This window comes from Sciurus carolinensis, chromosome 8 (genome assembly GCF_902686445.1).
Source record: "Sciurus carolinensis chromosome 8, mSciCar1.2, whole genome shotgun sequence".
In the NCBI taxonomy this organism is placed as follows: Eukaryota; Metazoa; Chordata; class Mammalia; order Rodentia; family Sciuridae; genus Sciurus; species Sciurus carolinensis.
The window spans coordinates 25,277,967-25,299,420 of record NC_062220.1 but is presented as its reverse complement, the minus strand read 5'-3'; the positions used below and the strand labels follow the sequence as shown (position 1 = coordinate 25,299,420).

Below are 21,454 nucleotides of genomic sequence, written 5' to 3'. Positions count from 1 at the left end.
AGCACCTTCCTGGCTGTCCTGGCACCTCACTCCTCTCTTGATATAATCTTGGGAGGGTCGTTTTCCTCCTGCTTAGAGTAAGATCAAATGTTGGAAAAGTGGAAGAGGCTCCGTTACTGGTGGTTTGTAGCCAGTAGAGAGAGGGACAGGGGAGTCCTGCACATCCCTTATGCTTCCTGCACTCTTCTTTTTCCCTTTCCTGTTGTTGCCCATCACATTCCCTGATGTCATTCCTGCCATTGTGAGCTGACAGGCCCTCCCAGCCCTGGAGGACAGCCATAAGTAGGGAGGGAGGTAGAGCTGCGGAGGTGGGGGAAGCAGTGGTCACAACGACAACACCTCGGAGTTGGGCTGGGTCTGCAAGGAGCCCCAGAGATGTTCCCCAGCCCATTCTTCCCAAGAACCAATGAGTAAAATTAGGGGCCTCCCTCCTAAGGTCAGGGAACCAGGCCCTGGAGTAGCACTTGGGGTGGAAAATGGCCTTCTTTGTCGACTGATTCGTTCTCCAGAATTCAACTTGTTCTCCAACTCAGTGGTGTTTGAAAGCAACTTTATCCAGGTATCCCCATGCCTGTCAGGGCCACCTGTCTTCCCCTTCCTGAAACTGTTCCTATGGGTTGGTCACAAGATGCTGTGGACTTTGAAAGCCCTGGGGTGGAGAAAGAAACCACCAAAGCCAGAACAAAGCAGAGGATCTGGGTCCCAAGTTCAACTTCAGTTTGTGCCTACAGCATGAGAGAGCTCCCTGCAGGCCATGTGCTTTAAGGAACTAGACTCTCCTTACAAGGAAGCCAGAGCTGTCTTCAGGTAGGACCACAGGTACCTTCTCTGGGCCATTTGTCTGAAGTGGATGGTTTCAGGGACCAAAGGCCACTATTGGAAACCCTGCTCTGAGATGCAATCTTCTCTCTCTAGGATAGTTTAGAAACAACTATTTGAAAGCAAGGCCACTTGGCAGATTGGTCTTGCTCAGATTCTGCCAAGTCCCCACAGAGAGGTGATATGACAATGGAAATGTACATTCATGGCCTAGGGGAGCATGGAGCCACTGGGAGTGTGTGGCGGTTGTCTGAATAGGTATGACTTATCACCAGTCCTTCCTGTCCCCCGCAGACATTGGTCTGACCCTGTGTGTCTGTGCTCCTTTGTAGTATGATATAAGCAATTAGTCAGCCAGGAGGCACATTCTAAATGCCTGGGCAGGAGATGCCCAGAATACCAGGTAGTGTCCTGGGCTGAGTAAGTTTGTAAGTTTGGTCCACCCATTATAAATGCTATCTAATCGAGCTCTGTGTTGAATAGTTTGGAACAACTGACCCCAAGGCATGAGCACAGAGAACACATGCTTAGAACATCCAGAGTACCCCCTTTGGACTTTGACAGTTGGAAATGACTTTCCAGAAAACATTCTTTGAGGTATTGCTGAGTCTTTGGTGATCAAAATAGCAGGAGGGGGATGTATTCGGCAGAGGGACTTAAAAGTACCTGGGTCAAGGCAGGGAGGTTGAATTCAAAGAGGGTCTGCAGGACAAGAACCCATCCAGATGAAGGGCAAGGAGTTGTAGGAGAGAAGGGTGGGGGTAACCACTGGAGGTATATCTGGAGCTTAGTTTGGGGAGCAACAAGCTATTCCCTACTGCAGTCCCAGTGTGGAGGACCTGTGTTCATGGCTCCTGGTGTTCCCCTGGGAACATGTACTTGGGGTCAGCTGGTAAACCTGGGCAGAACTCATTGCTAACCCTCTTGTTGAAGAGGAGTTTTAACAAGGTCTCCAGACTTGGGAGCCGATTTCTAGTCATTTCTCTTTGGATGGGATGTTTTGGCAGCAAATTTGTCCTCAATATTTTCTAGTTGATCTCATATTAAAACCATTTAGAATCTCTGAATGGACACCAGGTGGGCCTAATAGGCAGTAGGAAACTCAGAATGTGCCAGGAAAGGTGGAGCCACAGCACAAGTTGGTTTCTGTGACGTGACTGAGCCTGCGATGAGTCATAACGCAGTGACGCTGCTTCCTCTCTCCCTGCTCTCCGCATGGCCACCTTCACCTCCAAGCAGCTTCAGCCCTAAGCATTTATTGAACACTTACTTTCAATACGTGCTGTCCTCTGTGTTCTGTAGGGGATATAAATTTCATTGTACAGCATAGGCTCCAAGAAATGTCACTATTTCCCCCTAATGTCAAAATTCATTTTTCTAGGAGCACTATCTGGTCAGGCTGTTGGGAAATAAATTCCAGTCATTTCTGGGGCCTTCTCCTTGACCTCAGTTCTACCAGGAGCAGAACAACAGTCCTAATGACTTTATAAAGTCTAGAACACTGGGAGAAGGCATGGTGTCTTGGGAACATAGGGGTCTCTCCTCATTTGTACCTCACCTTGGTCCCTGTGTCTCCTTGGTAGCCACAGCTCTGGTGCCTTTCTGTCTGTGAGCTGAGACACTGGCCCAAGGCCAGGCATCCAGACTCCTTGTCCTGCCACACCCTACAGGTGCTTTAGGAGAACAGGTCATTACGGCACTCGAGACCTAGGAACAAGCTGCTCCTTGTCCCGAGGGATGCTCCTGAACCTCCCTCAGCTTGAGTCGTCTGGGTCTTCCCCCTTAACGGCGTTTCCTGTACTCTCCTCCTCTTCTGGGACTTTCTTCACACTATCTCCCTTTCAAGTCAGTAGAAGCGAGTACTGGCTTCTGCTACCCAAGGAGGAGTGGATAAAATTCAGTGCCACCCAGCTTTTTCTCACATCTTTTTCCAGTTAGGAAATGCCACACAGAGTTCCCATTGCCAGTGAGCTCACATTTGGGGGAGACCAATAAAAAGGATTATAGCAGGTCATGGTCCAACCCAAAATGCTGTACACCTGTCACCAGGCTGAAATGCCCTTTTCTGTATCCTCCCACCCTTCTGCTCCTTCCTGACCCATGTACCTGGGGCTGATTTCCAGGTCACTAAGCCCACAGACTGGATGGATGGCTGGGAAGGATCTACCACCATGATTCTTGGGGTGACATCTTCAGTGCCCTCCTTGCCACTCCCCAACGTCCTCCTGATGGCCAATGTCACCTGGCCCCGAAGTCAGTTCTCTACCTGGAGCACACGTGGTGTCCCAGTCATCACACTGAGCAGGTAAAGGCTGGAGGGAGGGATCACAAGGGGTGGGAGGATACAGTTGTTCTACAGCTGGATTTCAGATCAAAAGAAAGAGCAGTGTTTTTCAGTGTGGAACTCACTCATTCATTCATTTAACTAGTATTTATTTAGTATCTATATATACCAAGTATTGTGTATGGTGCTGGGGTGAAGCAGTCCACAGTCCACAGCTCCTGACTCAAGCCCAGTTGTTGAGGATTTTGGTTTCATTTTGTTTAGTTTAATTTTTTTCAGCATAGATGTAGGGGTTCCCCAAGAAAAGATAGAGATATGAAAGTAAAATATGATTATGATATGTGAAGATAGAAAAAAAAAAAACAACTGTACAGGAGACATACATCCTTGTCCTTACCCCCTCAACACAGATAATCACGATGTAGGGAGAAAGCCTGGAGATGGAGGCAGGAAGACTTTGTTCCAGTTCCCACTTGAGCAAACTGATGAGATTTCCCAAGTCTCAGTTTGAAAATCTGTAAAGTGGAAGTAACAATATCTTTCCTCCATCAAAAATGTTGTTGTGGGAGTTAAATGAGATATTATGCATCAATAGCAGCACTGTTATTGAGGCAGACAGATTGGTTAACAAAAGTCCTGGAAATCGAAGAAGAGTCAATCTTGGTCATTCCCATTCTCAGAACACAAGCTTTCTCCCCTCTGCACTCCCAAGCAGTGGTGGGAGGCACCTACATGGGAATTTCCTGATTATGCCCAGGATTCTCCCCCTGAAGTACGTGGAGCTACAAATCTATGACCGAACCCAACGCATCCTGCGACTTAGAACAGTGACGGAAAAGATCTACTACCTGAGGCTCCATGAAAAACATCCAGAGGCTGTGTTTCAATTTTGGATCCGCTTAGTGAGAATTCTACAGAAAGGTCTATCCATCACCACCAAAGATCCAAGAATCCAATTCACTCACTGCCTGGTGCCCAAGATGCCTAGCCCCTCCACTGAAACAACAGTAAGTAGAGCATCCCTCCAAGGTCCGCACTGAAATAAATATAGATGTGTATGTATACACAAATATATAAGATACACATGTACGGATGCACAGTTGGCCCTCCATATCTGCAGGTTCCAAATCCATGGATTCAACCAACTTTGGATCCGAAATATTTTTAAAAAGATGCTGGACTGTGTTCAACCTGACCCATCGACTGACTTCCTCTTTCCTCTCATTCCATTCCAGCCACACTGGTCCATGGAACTCCTTGAAATTTTCCCCTCAGAACTTTGCTCTTGCCACTTCCCCTGCCTGGAAAGAATTTCCTCTGATTTCCACCCGTCTGTTCTCTCACATCTATTAGATTTTTGTTCCAAGGTCATGTTGGCAGTGAGCCTTCTCTGACAATACTCCTTATTCCTTTCCCCTGCTTTCTTCCACGTGGGTCACATTAACATAGACCACACAAAAAACTTATTTATTACTTTACCGTTTGTCTCTGTAATAGAATGTGAGTTCACAAGGTCAGAGATTTCTTTTTGTTGATTGCAGAGGTTGGGAAACTTTTCCTATAAAGGGTAAGATAGTAAATATTTTAGACTTTGTGAATCATATAGTCTTTGCACAACTATTCATCTCCACTGTTAGCACTGAAGGATATAATGCAAGCAGAAGGGCATGAATGTGCACCAATAAAATTTTATAAAAACAGGTGGTAGAGCAGATTTTGGTCTAGGGCCTAAGAGTTGATGAACCTTGGTCTAATGTGTTCATTGCTCTATCCTCAGTGCCCACAACTATGCCAGGTAAACAACTGGTGCTCAGTATTTTTTCTTTCTTTTGAACTGAGCTAATAACTAAAATGGAATTCAATGTAATTGTTTGAAAAGGCACAGACAACTTAGGAAATTGTACTAATGAGGAAAACACCGTGACTGCATTTAGACACTTTAGACAACTGTCAAATCAAAACCATGAGATTAATTATGTCTTGAGAGTTCTTTAGGATACAGTGATATTTTTGCTGTTATTTTTGTTAATTCTGTAATAGAGTACACACACATAGACAACTTTGTAAGCAATTTGAAATTATTTTGCTCAGAAAAATGAAAGAATGTAGATATGTAAAAAGAATGACAAAGCAAATGATTATTTTTCTGCAACATAGAAATAAAACAGGCAATAATTTGCAATTTTTTTTCAAGTCTTTTTTTTAATGAATAAAATGTTGCAGGTTAAATGGAAATCCTTTTCGAATACCTCTAGTCCTATTTCCCTTTCCTCTCCTTATGGGTAACCTATCATCATGAGTTTGATGTTATCTTTCTGATCCATTATGTTATTCTTCTGCTTTATGTAATCTGAGATGTATATTACATGTATCTCAATGTTAAGTGTAAACACTTGTCCGTGGTGTGTGTATATGTAGTTCGTTATTTTCAATTACTGTTAATGCTAAATTTAGATAACATTTCCAAGTGAAAATATTTCCAAGTACAAAAATATAGAAATACAAAAATTGCAAAAACATTTATTATATTATTGGGCAGTCTTAATTATTTTTTGAGATTGTGTATACTGAAATCCAGTGTTGCTCAAGTCTTTTACCCAATAAAAGAATTAAAAACAAACAAAAAGAAATATTTGGGAAAAAAATTGCATCTGGTCAGGTTTTGTGGTGCAGGTCTTTAATCCCAGCAACTTGGGAGGTTGAGGCAAGAGGATCTCAAGTTTGAGGCCAACTTGGGCAACTTAGCAAGACCCTGTCTCAAAATAAAAAAGGCTGGGAATGTAGCTCAATCCCTAGTACTGTGGGGAAAAAGAAGAAAGGGAGGAAGGAAGAAGAAATAAATTGTGTCTGTAGTGAATATATCAGACATTTTTTTGTCATTATTCCCAAACAATATAGTTTATTTACATAGCAGTTACATTGTATTAAGTATCATAAGTAACCTATTGATGATTTAAAGTAGGAGATTGTGCATAGGTGACACGCAGTACTGTGTCATTTTATGTAAGGGACTTGAGCATCTGTGGATTTCAGTTTTGGGGTCCTGGGACAAATCTCCATGCATACTGAGGGACAACTGTTTATACTGGTGAATGCTATTTTTTTCACTTTATATAATAGGAACTCTTCCATTTCATATAGGTACGGTATCCTTATCACAATTGAGTAATAATAAGTTTTAACAAATTTTCTCATATGATGGGTAAGAACGTGGCATCTCTTTGTCTTTCAATGAGTCTGAACATTGTTAATATGTATATTTGTGTATTTTACTCCTTTTGGAATTAACTGTTGAGTTCCTATTTATGTATTTAGCGGTGCTGAGAATCAAACCCAGGGTCTTGCTCATGCCAGGCAAGCACTCTACCACCGAGCTACACCCTAGACCTTAGGGTGATTTTTTTGACACCTGCATGGCCTTTCTAGGACCTGCCTAGTGTAGAAGCACAAGAAAGAAAGCTTGATAGACTGGATTGCCCCAGACCTTGATATTTCAGAACCTAAATACTTGGCTCCTCTCATTAAGTGGTATACTTTAGGTGAGTTATCACAGAATTTGAGAGTCAGCCATTTCACTGCCAAGATCTTGTGTTCTGGACCAAGTGACCTCTGAAGCCCATCAGAGAGAGTGTACAATCCTGCCAGGCATCCTGTTTTTGGTCTGATGATTCTGGGGTTTAATGCTGAAGGAACAGGTTTCCAGGATTAGGCTGTAAAACTCAAGTATAAGCCCACAAATTCCTTCAAGGTTATGCCGAGGGAGTCCAGGGATTCTCAGGGAGCAACCTGGCCATCTAACACACATTTCTCCACACAGTCTGAAGGCAGCCTCTCGACATCCTCCCAGACCAGCGAGACCCTCCGGCTGCTGGCAGCTGAGCGGAACAGTGGCAGCTGCTTGGGACTCTCCACAAGGGCCCAGCTCACACCAAACAGGTGGGTCCAGTTTGGTCAGCTCCAACAACCCTTCCCTGCAGTATGGAGTCACAGAGTCACTGACACCTTCTACCAACCTTCCTTTTATTCTAGATAGTCATGCCCACGACTCCACTTTGTTGTAAGCCCATCCTTGAAAATAGGGTTTATGGTATTCAGGTCTCTTTGATCTGAATGTTCATTCCTTAGGCAAACCCCAGTGTTTCCATATGGCAGGTGCTTATTAATAAAAGGGATGAAGGATGAGTAAATTAAGCTCAAGAAGTATACTTAATAACTCAGGTTCATGGAGTTACCTATTGATGATCTCCACCTCAGTTTACAAGGGTTATTTGAGAAAATACTACTTCTCTGCCTCACCTTTGTCTTCTGTCAGATGGACAGAATAGACAGTAACCCAGAGGGGAAGTGATCTCTAGCTCCAGTCTTTTATTAATTTACTAATTGTATTACATTCTTTCTGTAACACACAAAAGAAATCCAAAGCAAGTGCAACCAATATGTCGAATGAGTACAGCTTGAAGTCTGGCACAGTGGGCCACACCTGTAATCCCAGCTACTTGGGAGACTGAGGCAGGAGGATGGCAAGTTTGAGGCCAGCCTGGGCAGCTTAGCAAGACCCTGTCTCAAAGTTAAAAATAAAAGGGCTGGGGATGTGGCTCAGGGGTATAGTGCCCCTGGGTTCAATCCCCAGTCCCACAAAACAAATAAAACAAAGTACAATTTGTAGGATATTATCAAGATGCAAACTTATTTTTTTATCTTAATTTTTTTCAGCAGGAGAAGTTTTCCTTTTGCTCCAGGATAAAGGCTGCTTTTCTTGGTAGTCCCCATGACATATGGCTCCCTCTTAGTGTGTATGTGTGTGTGTGTGTGTGTGTGTGTGTGTGTACATGGTCCCTTTAAATTGCAAAAGTGGCCTCAATTCTGAAATTGAAATGTCCAATGCCTGAAGATTTCAAAACACTGAATTTATCACTCCTCTTCCTCTTCACTACCCTCTACTTGGCCCTTTGTCAAGATCTTCTTTCCTAGTGGCGGACTGACAGACTGAGTTGTCACACTTCCTAATGCTTTAAGGTGACTGTCTCTTAAGAGCTTTTTTCTTTCTTTTTCTTCCTTTCTTTTTTCTTTCTTTTTCTCTTTTTCTCTCCTTTCTTTCTTCTCTTTCTTTTCCCCAGTACTGGGGAATCAAACCCAGGGCCTTGAGCATGCTAGGCAAGTGCTCTACCACTGAGCCATATCCCCAACCCTTTTTGAAAATTTTTCATTTTAGAAACAGGGTCTGGCTAAGTTGTCGTAACTGGCCTTGAACTTATGTTTCTCCTGTCAGCCTTCCTAGTAACTGGGATTATAGGTGTGAGACACCACCTACAACTTTTGGGTTCTTTGAAGTCCCATCCCTTTAATTGCAACTCTGGAAATGTTGTAGTATCTCCCTTGTAACTGGCCACCCTTTGCCCTCAGGATCTGGCTCTGCAGTGGTCCTTGCCTCCAGGCAGTAGTTGTCAGGCTGCCCTCTTGGGTAGGACTTCCAATTGCTTCATGCTGGTATACCATCTGTCTGTCTGTGTGTCTCTGGCTGGCCCTGCTCACATCTAGTCCTCAGGAAGGTGTCCTCTTGTACTTTGACCAGTCACTTGGAAGAGGACCCTGCTTCCTGAATAGCAGCAACTTGTCACTGCACCAACAAAGAAGCCCCTGTTTCATCTCTCCTGCCCTCCCTTTGCCTGGGCAGGAATGTGCCCCACCTACTGGGTACTCCAGATCTTAGGACCATAGCTCCAACTTTGGGGTGGCTTCAGGAAGGCCCTCCCTCTGCTCAGTCACTCTTTGTAACGGGCATGGGTCAAACCCTTGATTCCCAAAGTTAGAGAGTCCCCCTGTCAGCCCCAGCTCATCCTCCATTCTCTGGGGATTTGGGGTTCCTGGGATTATTCAATTTGTAAACCCAATAATGCACTTAAAAATTATATTTCTTGGGGGCTGGGGAGATAGCTCAGTCAGTAGAGTGCTTGCCTTGCAAGCACAAGGCCATGGGTTGGATCCCCAGCAACAAAAAAAAAAAAAAAAAAAAAAAAGATTACATTTCTTATCTTTAATCCAGCATATCAAAGCATTCTGTAGCAAAGAGGCCTCTAGATTTTTTAGCCATATTGCCAGTCTTTAGCTTTTAACTAAACTCTAGAATTTTCTTCACTTAAAAGAACTCATTGCATTTATTTCTGAATAGTTACAGTGTGAGCAACTTTCACTTTCTTTTTAGTGTTCTTTTATAGTTTATATTTTTTCTCTTAATCATTTATATCACCACTAAGCCAACATTCATAGCTTTTTTTTTTTTTTTTTTTTTTTTTTTTTTTTTTTTTTGAGACAAGCTCTCCCTTAAGTTGCTGAGGGCATTGCTAAATTGCTGAGGCTAAATTTGAACCTGGAATCCTCCTGCCTCAATCTCTCAAGTCACTGGGATTACAAGTATATGCCACAGTGCCTGGCACCCCCAACTCTTTTTATTTTTTATTTCTGAGGCAGGGCCTTGCTAAATTGCCTAGGGTGGTCTTGAACTTCCAATACTCCTGATTGAGCCTCCTAAGCCATCAGGATTACAACCCCAGCATAAAATGGTTTTTAAAGTAGATTTTAACAATGTTTTCTTTTCTTCTACTGCTTTCACTGACCCTGACATTTCTGGTTTCCCACAGAAACACCCATACTGCCATTGAAGTAGGCAGTTGCCACAGCTACAAGAAACCCTTGCTGGTGACATCTCCACTCAACTTGAATATACCCATGAGAGCCACCTTGAACCACAGCCTCTGGGAACAAGAAGATCCAGACGAGCACTTCCTACAGGTTCCTGTAGCCAGTTCCCTAGGAGAGAACTTTCTGGGGCCCTGACATCTAGCTAAAATGGGATGATCATTCCTGGTGTCTGTGCAGCCACTAAGGCTGTTTACCACGATGCCAAGTGACATGGGTGGGTAAGATGGAGTTTATAACAACGTGCTGCTGTACTTCCAACAAACAATAAACCTCCATGTGAGTCCCTCACTGTTTGTAGGTTGTTCCATGGGGAGGCTCTGGGCCAAGGAACAGGAGCTTGCTCCTTGGGAAAATAAGTGGGAAGAAAGTTACTATCTGCCCAGCTGAAACCCCAAATCATCTGAACAAAACCAGGAAAGCCAGTGCAGAGGAAAGGGTCTTTGGAAAGAAACCAACTTCCTTCCTCAAAGGAATAAGTAGATACAGGAAGGGCTTGGCTACAAGCTCAAAATTAAAGAAATCCTGAGGGTGATGGTGACCAACTGGGAGATACCTCTGTGTGACCCTAGTTATCTCAAGTCAAAAATTGAGTTTTCATCTCCCCTGTCTCTATGTTAATATAAAAGCTGTAAAGGATCATCCTGGGCCATACAGACTTAGATTGCTAATGAAGACATGGCTTCTGGGAAGGAAGATGATGACTACATATCACTGAAAGTCCCAATCAATTTGACTACCATATTTCTATCCAGGACCTAATGAAACAGACTGGATGATATTGTGTCTTTGCATATTGGGGTTAAGGCAGAAGTTTTGGCCACCCTCTGCACAAGTAAGAAATATTTTCTCAGAAAATGCCAGCACACTGGGGATCAGAAAGTACAAAAAATTAGCATTTTTCTCCTAATTTGAGCAATTGAAATGCCCAGCTTTAGTATCTAAGACAACTTATTACATACCATGCCAGATTATAAAATACTTATTTTTAAAATGAAATCTATACATTTACTTTCTTTTTATTTTTTTAGTTGTAAGTGGACATAATACCTTTATTTTACTTATTTTTATGTGGTGCTGAGGATTGAACCCAGGGTCTCACACATGCTAGGTGAGTGCTCTGCCACTGAGCCACAACCCCAACCCTATATTGACTTTCTTATCAATCATCTTTTTGTGCAATCAAAATTAGAGTTCTTTGGTTTGGAAACAACACTTAGTGAATCTTCAGATAACTTTTAAAAACTTATTTAACTTTGTGCGTGGTAAGCGGGAGGTTGATATTTTGTAAAAGTTTTGGGTCCTATTTTAATGGTCTTTGTATGGCAGTATGTATAGAGTGTGTTAAGTTTTTTAATAATCTCTCCTTTAAAACTTTGAGGATAATACTTTTGTGCAACTGTGTTTTTGAATAAAGCTGTGACAGTGTTAAAACAAAACATCAACAACAGAGAAAATGCCAGCACACTATTCAGTAAGTATTTATCAAGCTCCTGTCGGTGACAGACACTGCATCTGATGCTGAATGTGTTACATCAGAGAGAACAAGACAGATGGACAAGCCACCTGTCTTCAGGAAAGGTATGGGAGAAATACTGAGCTCTGTTTCGGAGACAGAGCAAGGCCATTAAGGTTGACGTGATGTTTGAGACAATCTACAAATAAAGGCTGGAGGATCTGCCTTCCTGTAGTTCACATCCTGAGTGATGCAAAGAGAAATAACTTGATTTCCCTCCCTCTTGTGCTCGCTTATTTGGGTTGAGTGGTAAATCCAGGCTAGACGGAATCAGAAAAGATAACTGAGAGGATGCCTAATGTTTGTGGGTTTCTTCCTGCCTCTGTTAAAAATACAAACAAAACAAATTTCCTTGGGACATATTATAATCAAATAACTGAGCATTGTTGGTGCTGGTGAGAGACGTCTAGAAGCTGAACCTAGAAGGGACTAATGTGGAGGGTGGCCATAATTCCCAATTCATGCCTGTTGTCCTAGAAGCACTATTACTATATACCTATTTATCTCCTAATTGTTCCTGTATGGATAAATTGTATGACCACCCTACTAATATGGTGTGTTTATGAACATTTAAGGGGTCTCCATCCCCATTTCTGTGGCTTGAGTTTAAGCCTCCGTCGACTCTCAGCTAGACTATAGTGATTATCCTAATTGATTTCCCAGGCTCCATCATCACCATAACAGGAATTGCTAACATTATTAGAAACTTGCTGTGTGCCTAACGCCATGGTAACATTGTACAGTGATCACTCTGTACACACCACAACCCACTGGGACGTAGCTATTCATTACATTCTATAGATGTTGAATGTGGGTCACAGAGAGACTCAGGAATTTTCTTGAGGTTACTTATAGGTAGTAAGTAGCAAAGGCAGGTCTTGATTCCAGTTTTCAAAACCCACATTGCTCTAGTCTTTTCCCAATCCATTCCTTGTCCATGCCTGTAACAGAGCAACCTTTCTGAAACATATATAGAACCAGATCTTCCCCCTTAATAAAACTGAACTCTTTGATATGAAATGACCAGGACCCTGCCAATATTTCAGCCTCTCCACTGGCCACTGTTTCCTTTGAACTTTATGCTCCCATGGAACCAAATTTCTTGTGATTTCCTAAGTGAACCATGTTTCTGGATACTGCAAGGATGTTACACCTACTTCCATTCTACCCAAGACACTTCGTCTTGCTTTTTCTGTCTATTGCTCTCAAAATACTTGTCCTTATTGACAGAATTTTTCCATACTACTTATGTGTTTTGTGTATTCTTTTTTTTTTTTCCAGTGCTGGGGATTGAACCCAGGGCCTTGTGCTTGTGAGGCAAGCACTCTACCAACTATCCCCAGCCCACTTAATGTGCAGTGTGTGCCTTGTATTATAGCATTTCTCACTTTATTGTAGTTCTTTGTTTACATGCCTGTCTCCTTGGTGAAACTACAACTCTTTGAGAACAGATATCATTTGATATCAGGATGCTTTAGTTGCCAGTAAATGAAACTGACTGTAACTTAAACCCAATGGATTTCACTGGAAGGACGTAGGTTGACTCACAAAACCAAAGGGACAACTGAAGAGCTGGTCTTAGAATGTAATGACACCAGAACAGCTCTGAGAATCAGGGAGAGGTGACTAATTGACCATCACATCAAATGCTGCAGCCGGCTGGGTGTTTTCCTCAAAAATTGTTATAAGACAACAAACAGGAATGGATGTCTGGTAGCTGATAATAACAAGGGTCCACTGCACTCTCTTTATTCTCTGTTATTAAAGACTACCATGATCTTGTGTACATCTCTACACATCCTTGCTGAGTATGCTGAATTCTAAGGCCTAACTGAGCTATTTTTTAGCTAGTCATATAGGCAATTAAAGAGGTGGAAGTGGCCACAACAGGGTTACCTGCTGACTTCTTGCTCTTCCAGGGAGGGATCTGGTTTGACTACTGTTTGCTTAGCCCTGGGCTCTCAGCTGCACTGCTACATTGCTGGCATAGCCCTGGCCTGGGCCCACCATGTTGCTTGGATCAGGACAACTGGGACTGCCTTGTGGATGCTCCTACTGTTTGCAGAGCTGGTAATAATAAATTATCTGGCTTTGACCATTGCATCCTCTCATCTACCTTAGGGAACCAGACAATTAAGGTAAGTCAAACTGCTTGCTTGGTTAGCCACTTTTTTAGAGTATTGTTACTCTTTGCCATCCACTGTGAGACCTAGCTTCTTCCCTGGCAGTATCCCCCAAATTCACAAATACTCTCATTCAATCATTTTATTCACTAGTAAGATAATCTTCAACTGAAATAATGCCTCTGTTTCTCTCTCTCTCTCTCTCTCTCTCTCTCTCTCTCTCTCTCTCTCTCTGTCTTTCTCTGTGTGTGTGTGTGGTATTTTTAAAATTCTGAGACAGAGACTCACTAATTTGACCAGGGTGCCCTCGAACTCGTGGTCCTCCTCCTCAGCCTCCCGAGTAGCTGGCATTACAGCCTGCACCACCATGCTTCGCTTCAGTTTTGAAGAAAACACTTCTCTTTATAAAGGCCACACAAAGCAAGCTTCTGTCTCAAGTCTGTTTGGGTTACTATAACAAGAATATCAAACTGGGTGGCTTATAAATAACAAACATTTGTCATAGTTCTGGAGGCTGGGAAATCCAGAACAAGGTGCGGGCAGATTTGGTGTCTGATGAGGACACATTCCTCATAGATGGCACCTTCTTGCTGTGTCCTCAGTAGGCTGTTTATTGTGCTAGAAACAGACCCTCTCATGGACCTCTACTATGAGGGCTTTAATCTCATTCATGAGGGTCCTACCCTCATCATCTAATCTACTCTCAAAGGCTCCCACCTCTTAGCACTGTCACCTTGGGGAATAGGTTTCAAAATCCTAAAATTTCAAAATTTAAGTTTTCAAAATCCTGATGCCCTGACCCATCAGAATCCTGGGGGACACAAATATTCAACCCGTAGCAACTCTCTGAGTTACTGTAATCCTTCCTTGACTCTAGATCCACTGGGTAATGTCCCATCTTCCTCTGGTTTGTTTCTGTCTTACCTTTGTGTTCCAAAACTTCTAGATCCAATGGTAAATTTAAATGCCATAAACACATCCTGTGTACAATAATGAGAGGAGGAATAATTTAAGTAATATATGTCACTGCAAAGAAAGAAATACAGGTAGGAGTTTTAGTTCTTGTTCCTGTATCTTAGCTCCAAAGTAGTAATAGTTGGTAATTATGATTTTTCTTTTTTACTACCCATCTCATGTATTTCTTGCTTTGCCCTACTAGTACTGATTGGAGTTCTTTTCTCTGGTAGGGAAACCACATACTTTCCCTCCTGAAGACCCAAGCCCTTGATGGTTTTGCTCAAGCAGTGTTTGTGAAGTCCTGTTGGCTGAGCAGGGGTGCCGTGAAGATGCATCTCAGTTCCATCTGGGTGCCATCCCTTCTCCTCCCTGCACCCACTTTGTAGAAGTCACTCTTTTTGCCTCCAAATGCATTCCATTCCAAACAACTCCAGAATCCCCCATATATATATAATCATTGTTTTCACCTACAGGCAAGGTAAGCCCAAAATGGCAACATTTGCCTCAGTTTTCAATCATTAGAATTATTTTTGTGCCTCTTAGGTATTAAAGTCTCCTACCTCTAGGTATTAAAATCTCCCAACTTCAAATGGCAGATAATAGGCGCCAGTCAGTGAGCAATCTGTACTCAAAAAGTAATCGATATGCTAGCAGACTACAGGTGATCACAGTGGACAAATGGGGTAAACAGCAGGGGATTGAAAAGCAGCAAAGACTGCCTCACAGAGAAACAGATATCCTCTGCTTCAAACCCGAGTTACAGAGCTACAAGGATCACAGGCTCCCTCTAGTCTGCCATCTTGGATCCGGAAATCTCCCAACTTCAGACATGTACATTTTAAAATTTTTTCAAACAACTTGTGTTTTTGAAGAAAACTTCAGTTTTCTGTTACTGTGGCAACTTACTGTTACTGAGATACTAAACTTGAAAAGAAGAAAGGTTTATTTTGGCTTACAGTTTTGGAGATTTTAGTCTATGGCCTATTGGTCCTGTTGCTTTTGGGCCTGTGGCAAGGCAGCATAACATGCTGGGAGCATTCGGTGGAAGAAGCCCCTTCATCACATGATGGGGAAAGAAAGGAGGAAGAAGGAACTGTGGTCCCAATATCCCCTTCAAAGTCATACTTTCAATGACTAGAAGATTTCCCACTAAGACCTTATCTCTTAAAGTTTCCACAGTCTCCCAATAGAGCCTAGCTGGGGAATTTGGGGGACATTCCAGATCTAAACTATAGCCCAACTCTTTGGGGAAACTCCTGGAGGATGAATTCCATTAAAACAAAGTCAAGGGCTGGGGCTGTAGCTCAGTGGCAGAGCACTTGCCTACCATGTGTAAGGCACTGGGTTCAATCCTTAGCATCACATAAAAATAAATAAATGAAATAAAGGCATTTTGTCCATCTATAACTACAAAAAAAAATTAGAAACATAAAACAAAACAAAACAAAAACAAAAAAACAAAGTCAACCCAGAAAGAGGGAAGCATAGGCCCAGGAAAGGGGTAGGTTCCATCAAGGAAAGAAGTGAAGGGAATATCCAGGATGACCTTTAAGGGAGAGCCCAGAAGGACAGCGGGGTGGCAGGCAGCTATTGTTGACCAGGAGGGAAGACCCTGCTAAATGTGCCCACGATCAAGTTGGTGGAATGCCTGACGGGGTTAAGTGCACTGAGAGGAGACTTGCAGCTGTGGCAGAGTTAAGGGCATGTAAGGAGTGGAGAAATTAAGCCAATCAAACAAAAAACGTGAAATAATTATTAACCCCAAGAAGGAAATGTTGTACAAAAAAGAAATACGATTTAAGTATGTACTAACTCAGCAACTCCTAATACTGTAAAAATTGAAGAAACATTTACTCAAAGGTGATGAGAACTGTTTGGAGGACGGGTGAAGGGCAGGGGTGTTGGCAGGGAGGGAAGAAAGGTGAAGATAAATTCCATCCTCCATAACCGGAAGTTCTGTGCCCCAGAGCTCCTTTGGTTCCTGCCTATTCCCTCAGTGGATCTGTGCAAATGAGATCAAACGGGCTCATCGCCTCTGGTTTCCTGTGGGTTTGGCCAGTGGGAAGTCCAAGTAGAGACCAGAGAGAGGAGGAGTGAGTCAGGACAACTCTTCCCTCTCTCATGGTCACATAAGGCTGGCTCTGTCCTTGAACAGGGGAAACTGTCCCTGTATGGGACCTCCTCTAGGAGAACCTCCTTTCCTGGCCCAGCAACTGTTCTCTTCCCTGTCCTTCAGGTTCATGACATAGACTTGGCTAACTGAATGCTCCCCTCCTGAGTTTTATGTGGACAGGGATGGAATTCATCTTCACGTAGGTGTGGCAGTGGGGACAGCATCCTAACCAGAGGCTTCTCTTCTCTCCAGTTTCCTGCTTCTCTTTTGGTTCTAGCCTATTTTTGATATCTGGAGCTCTTAGTCTTCAGTTGATGTCAAGAACCCCCAACTGCCTTCCAACAAATCCCCCTTGTCTTAAGTTGGCCTGTCCCTTTCTACGGACATAACCATGAGGTCTGATTGATGTGCTTTCCCAAGAAAGGGGATGCTGTGCAGGCATCCATATACCAGTCACATGTGGCTTATTGGTTTATGTATCCTCCAGTGCCTGGTCCCTGCCAGACACCCAATTAAAGGTTGTTAGATAATCCATTTCTGCCATCACCAGTACTAGCTGCCCCACGCTGTTCTTCCCCCAAACAAGGAAGAGACTACAGCCCTTGCTGAGTGGGCTTCTTAGGGAAATTAATTTTGCAGAGACTGTTTCTTAGGTAAAAATAACATCACTCAAGGGATTAGTAAAGCTATTAATAGCTGATAAGCATACCACTGAAAAGAGAGAAGAAACAAAGCATTGTAATCCAGAGTCAATTAAAACCCACCAGGACATGACATTTGCAAAAGCAATCCCCAAAACTATGAAAAACATGCATCTTCAGGTTTCTGAGATGGAATTTAGAGAAAATGCCCTCAAGGAATAATAACAAGGTAGACCCACTTAAAATATGTGGTGGGAATGAGATAAGAACTTCACAACTGCCCTTGGAAATCTTGAGAAAAATAGTAAATGGAGGGTCAATGATGACTCTACTGGTGCTGATGTGACAGCAGGAGGATAGGGTCTGGGAACGCTGAGCACATAGAAACGAGCAGCTCTGACCTGCACTCGGGTACCACGGAATTCACCCCAACCCTCAGAACCGTAGGCTGTTCACTTGGAGAAAAAAAAAAAAAAACCCAAGGGGTCAATCTTGAGAAATCCAAGACTATTGTTCAAAAAGGCAAATCACTGTGAATGATAAAGTTTCAGAATTTGAAGTGAACATATAGTTTTATGAAAGCCAGGGCCAGTTACAGAAGCTATAAGTTGAGTGAAGGTACCAGAAATATAGAAATCTAAAGGTATGCTCATAGAACGCTACTCTATTTTTCACTCTGATTCCTACCTGACTTAAAGTGTATTTCTCTACTATAGATATGGATAATTTTTTATTAAAATATAACTAAAAATTTTGAATTATGTCCAAACAAAATACTGTTTGAGGGACATTTTTGTTGCAGTAGTAAGCAGAAGCACATGACGTATTCCATGACATGCAAAGAAATATTCACAGATGGTTTTTCCTAAGTTGGTTTTTATAACCCCCTAAAGTCTCCAATTAAGCACATTGCCCTGGACAAAGAAGGAAAGGAATTTTCTTCACATCCATCCCTCTCCTTGCTACCATTCAAGGACCAGATCTAGAGCAAGAAGAATGTGGCACCTAGTGATATGGGATTCTCACACTCTCAGACTCAGGGCATTGCATTTGGAAATGCTTGGCATTTTTTAAAGTGTCTCCACATCCATGGTCTAATGAGATTCTCATAATGGTGTAAGATAGCTGTTATTAATTATACTTCACAAGTGAGAAAAGCAAAGTCTGGACCAGCTTAACCGATTAATAAGCCTATTGTGAGTCTCAAGGTGGGTGATGGCCTCTGGCTGATGATCCCAAGGGAAGGGAGGAACCATGGACGCTCAGCATTCAGCAGGCACAGTCTGAGATGAGCCAAGGTCCTGTGGTGAGTATATGGATGTTTTGATCGTCCCGACCCCTCACCCAGTGGGCTCAGTTTCCTCCAGGACTCAAGACCTTCTGTGAACCCAGCACTTGCAACTGAGGGCCTGATACTAGTGCCCCAACTAACTCTCCAGGGCCCTCCATGGAAAGCAGGACCTGTTTCCCACATGGTACCAACAAACATCCAGTGTTCAAATTTCTCCAACTGTCTAATTTGTGTGTTTTGTTTGTTTTTACAGCAAGCCACTAAATCTTATCAGTTGAGCATTTCTTATTTATTTTTTATTTTTGGTACTGGGGATTGGACTGGAGGGTACCTTACCACAGAGATACACCCCAATCCATTTTATTTTTTAATTTTGAAACAGGCTTTAGCCAGGTTGCTGAGGCCAACCTTGATCATCTTGCCCCAGCCTCCCATGTTGTGAGGATTCCAGACATATACCACCAAGCTTGGCTACACTTGAGCATTTTTTAAAAGATAACAGTTAACCTTTTCCTTGGACACTTTCTGAGAATGTCACACTTCCTTCCTGCAGCTTCACAGGAACTCTCTGGGCCTAATTAGAAGTCCTCCTTATACCCCTAATTGAATCCTCCGGAGCCAGGAAAACAGCTGAGTGTTTCTTAACATCTATTGTAATCCAAATGCAGCTGGGCCTCTTGCCCCTCAGAGGGGCAGGTATACACTTCCCATCTACTCCCTAACTTTGTCCTCCAGTGCCAAATGTCTTCACTGTCTTTTGTGTTTTTTTCTTCTTCCTGGTACTAGGGATGAACCTAGGAGTTCTCTACCACTGAGAGCCCAATACTAGTCCAATACTTTTTAAAGGTAAAAAGGAGGACTAGTTATTTTTGCCTATTTCTCAGGAATAAGTAAGCTAAGGATGAGGAAATGGTGAATGGACTTTTGTGCATTATACTATATAATCCATGAGAATATAAATAAACTTAGTTAAAACAATTCTCTGAGGGATACTGGTCACAGGTATTTTTCCTTTCTGAGTGTAAGAACCCAGTTCATCCACTTCATACATTTTTATATATCAGTACACATTAGGGCTCTTTTCTTTGGGAGGTTATGAGCACAGAAAATGGGTTGGTTGAGAATGACCACATTCACACCCTGAAATAAAGGCTAATTTTGCAATGCAGATGCTTTAAGCATAAACATGCTCACCCAATTATGAATATTCTGCTTGGACTTCTGAAGGCTGCACTTTCAGCCTTCTGCTCTGCTCAGGTCTTATTTGGACGCCTTTGTCCCTGGATCTGTTGGTCTTCTTTGTATGATCCATGCTGTCTGCACCAGAAGTTGCTTCCTGCTTTAGGCTCTGCTAGTTACTCTCAGGTTCAGCTGTAAACAAGGAGAACCCATTCAACAACAGTCCAGTAACACTTCACTCTCCTGAGCCTGTGAATGAGAAGGCCATGAGTTCACTGCTTCTAACCTTCAAAGTAAACATGTTACCATGTGTTCAGGCCAAACCAAGTCCTTTGATGTTCTGCTGGATATCTGTGTGTTCCCCATTGTCCAGGCCAGGCCAGATCGCATTCCACCACCCTCCATCCTTTCTGACAACTTTGCACATCTCTATGGGCTGATCACTGAGGCCTACACCTCCTCTGGTTTTGAATGGTCTTAGTCAATGGGGAGGCAGGAAGGACCAGACGGGAAGAGTCTCAGGCTGCAGCTTGAGGTCTTAGGTGAGAAACCCTCAAACCAGTTCCTCATTAGAGGCGTCTGTGTCCCCCAGCCCATTGTGTTCAATGGCTGGTGGGAGCAGCTGTGGTTACCTGAGTCTCAGTGGTCCCAATGCAGTGGGGAGTCCAGAGAGGCAGCCAGTAAGGTCCCCAATAGCTAAGCAGAGCATTTTCATGGTCCCATACGGTACTGCCTAAACCTACTTGATCTGAGAGTGCTTTTTCCCTCTTGAAACTACTATTAACACCCCTTAGAACGGTATTCTGAAAAATGCAGTTGGAAGAATAACATATATCTTTCTTGAGCATTTTTATTTTCTTTTTATATTGCATTATTTTTATTGCCTTTATCTTTCCCACTAGAACAAATCCCACACACATACTACCTGTTGTATAAAGTAGTATTATGTTTCACAACATTACTTTTCAAGTTTGTTTTGTTTGCAGTACTGGGGATTGAACCCAGGGATGCTCTATTACTGAACTACACCCCCAGCCCTTTTTATTTATTTATTTTTATTTCTGAGACAGGGTCTTCCTAATTTACCTCTGCTGTTCTCAATCTTGCAATCCTCCTGCTTCAGCCTCCTGAGTAGCTGGGATTACAAACATGCACCACCACACCCAGCCCTTTTGAGATATTAAGATGTGTCCCCAAGAATGTATGAATGCCTGTGGGGAATTTCTACACATCCCTTTTTCCCTTTGTGTTTTGAAACTGCTTCTCTCCCTCTCTTGTTGTTCTATTTGTCCTACAGTCCCCTGAGTCCCCTTGGCTACTTCAGATGCATCTGTATCAACTTTGTCTAGTCTCTCTCTCAACTCACATTTCTGTCAGTAGACTGAGATGTTTGACCAGGTTATTAATGTTTTCCAAGTCTGATCCTAAGTCAATGAGTTTTAGTGGGGCATAACTCTGCCATTGGAGGTGATTGGAATTTTTTAATTGGTGAGGAGTGTTTGGGGAGTCACCATGGTTGCAGGCCACTAAAACCTCGAGTAGGCCAAGACCATGGTGCTAGAAGTCCTGCAGAGAACAAGTTGACCAGCACCCTGCGTGATTTTCTTAAGCCCCTGGGAGCATTCAGGTAGGTGTAAAACTTGTTTACAACTACTTGAGTCTAGAGGGTAACTCTGGAGTAAGCCAGAGATTCCCCCGGCCAACCCTCACTCCCAGTTTTAATATATACTGAATTTTTCCAGAAATGTAACCACCATGTACATTGAAGGAAAATGGTACTTTGTTTTCTTTGGCGCTTGACCACGTTTGTTCACAGTTGAGAAAATCATAACAAA

The 21,454-nt window shown here is 42.8% G+C and overlaps 1 protein-coding gene and 1 long non-coding RNA gene across 3 annotated transcripts; one reads left to right on the top strand and one right to left on the bottom strand.

Annotated features, from left to right (window-relative positions):
- Positions 1-406: 406 nt before the first annotated feature.
- On the top strand, positions 407-9,937 carry Garin1a (golgi associated RAB2 interactor 1A). Of its 2 annotated transcripts, none has more exons than XM_047562515.1 (5): positions 407-559; positions 2,943-3,124; positions 3,861-4,110; positions 6,921-7,039; positions 9,742-9,937. In XM_047562515.1, the coding sequence occupies exons 1-5, from the start codon at positions 407-409 to the stop codon at positions 9,935-9,937; spliced, it is 900 nt and encodes a 299-aa protein (XP_047418471.1). The 2 variants fall into 2 exon arrangements, with proteins under 2 accessions (XP_047418471.1, XP_047418470.1); XM_047562514.1 differs by having other exon boundaries at positions 407-561; positions 2,918-3,124.
- On the bottom strand, positions 3,506-19,745 carry LOC124991751 (uncharacterized). The gene is made up of 3 exons (XR_007109938.1): positions 19,635-19,745; positions 4,583-4,661; positions 3,506-3,618 (listed from the first exon to the last, which is right to left on the bottom strand). It is a non-coding gene; the product is annotated as an uncharacterized LOC124991751 (long non-coding RNA).
- Positions 19,746-21,454: the final 1,709 nt, after the last annotated feature.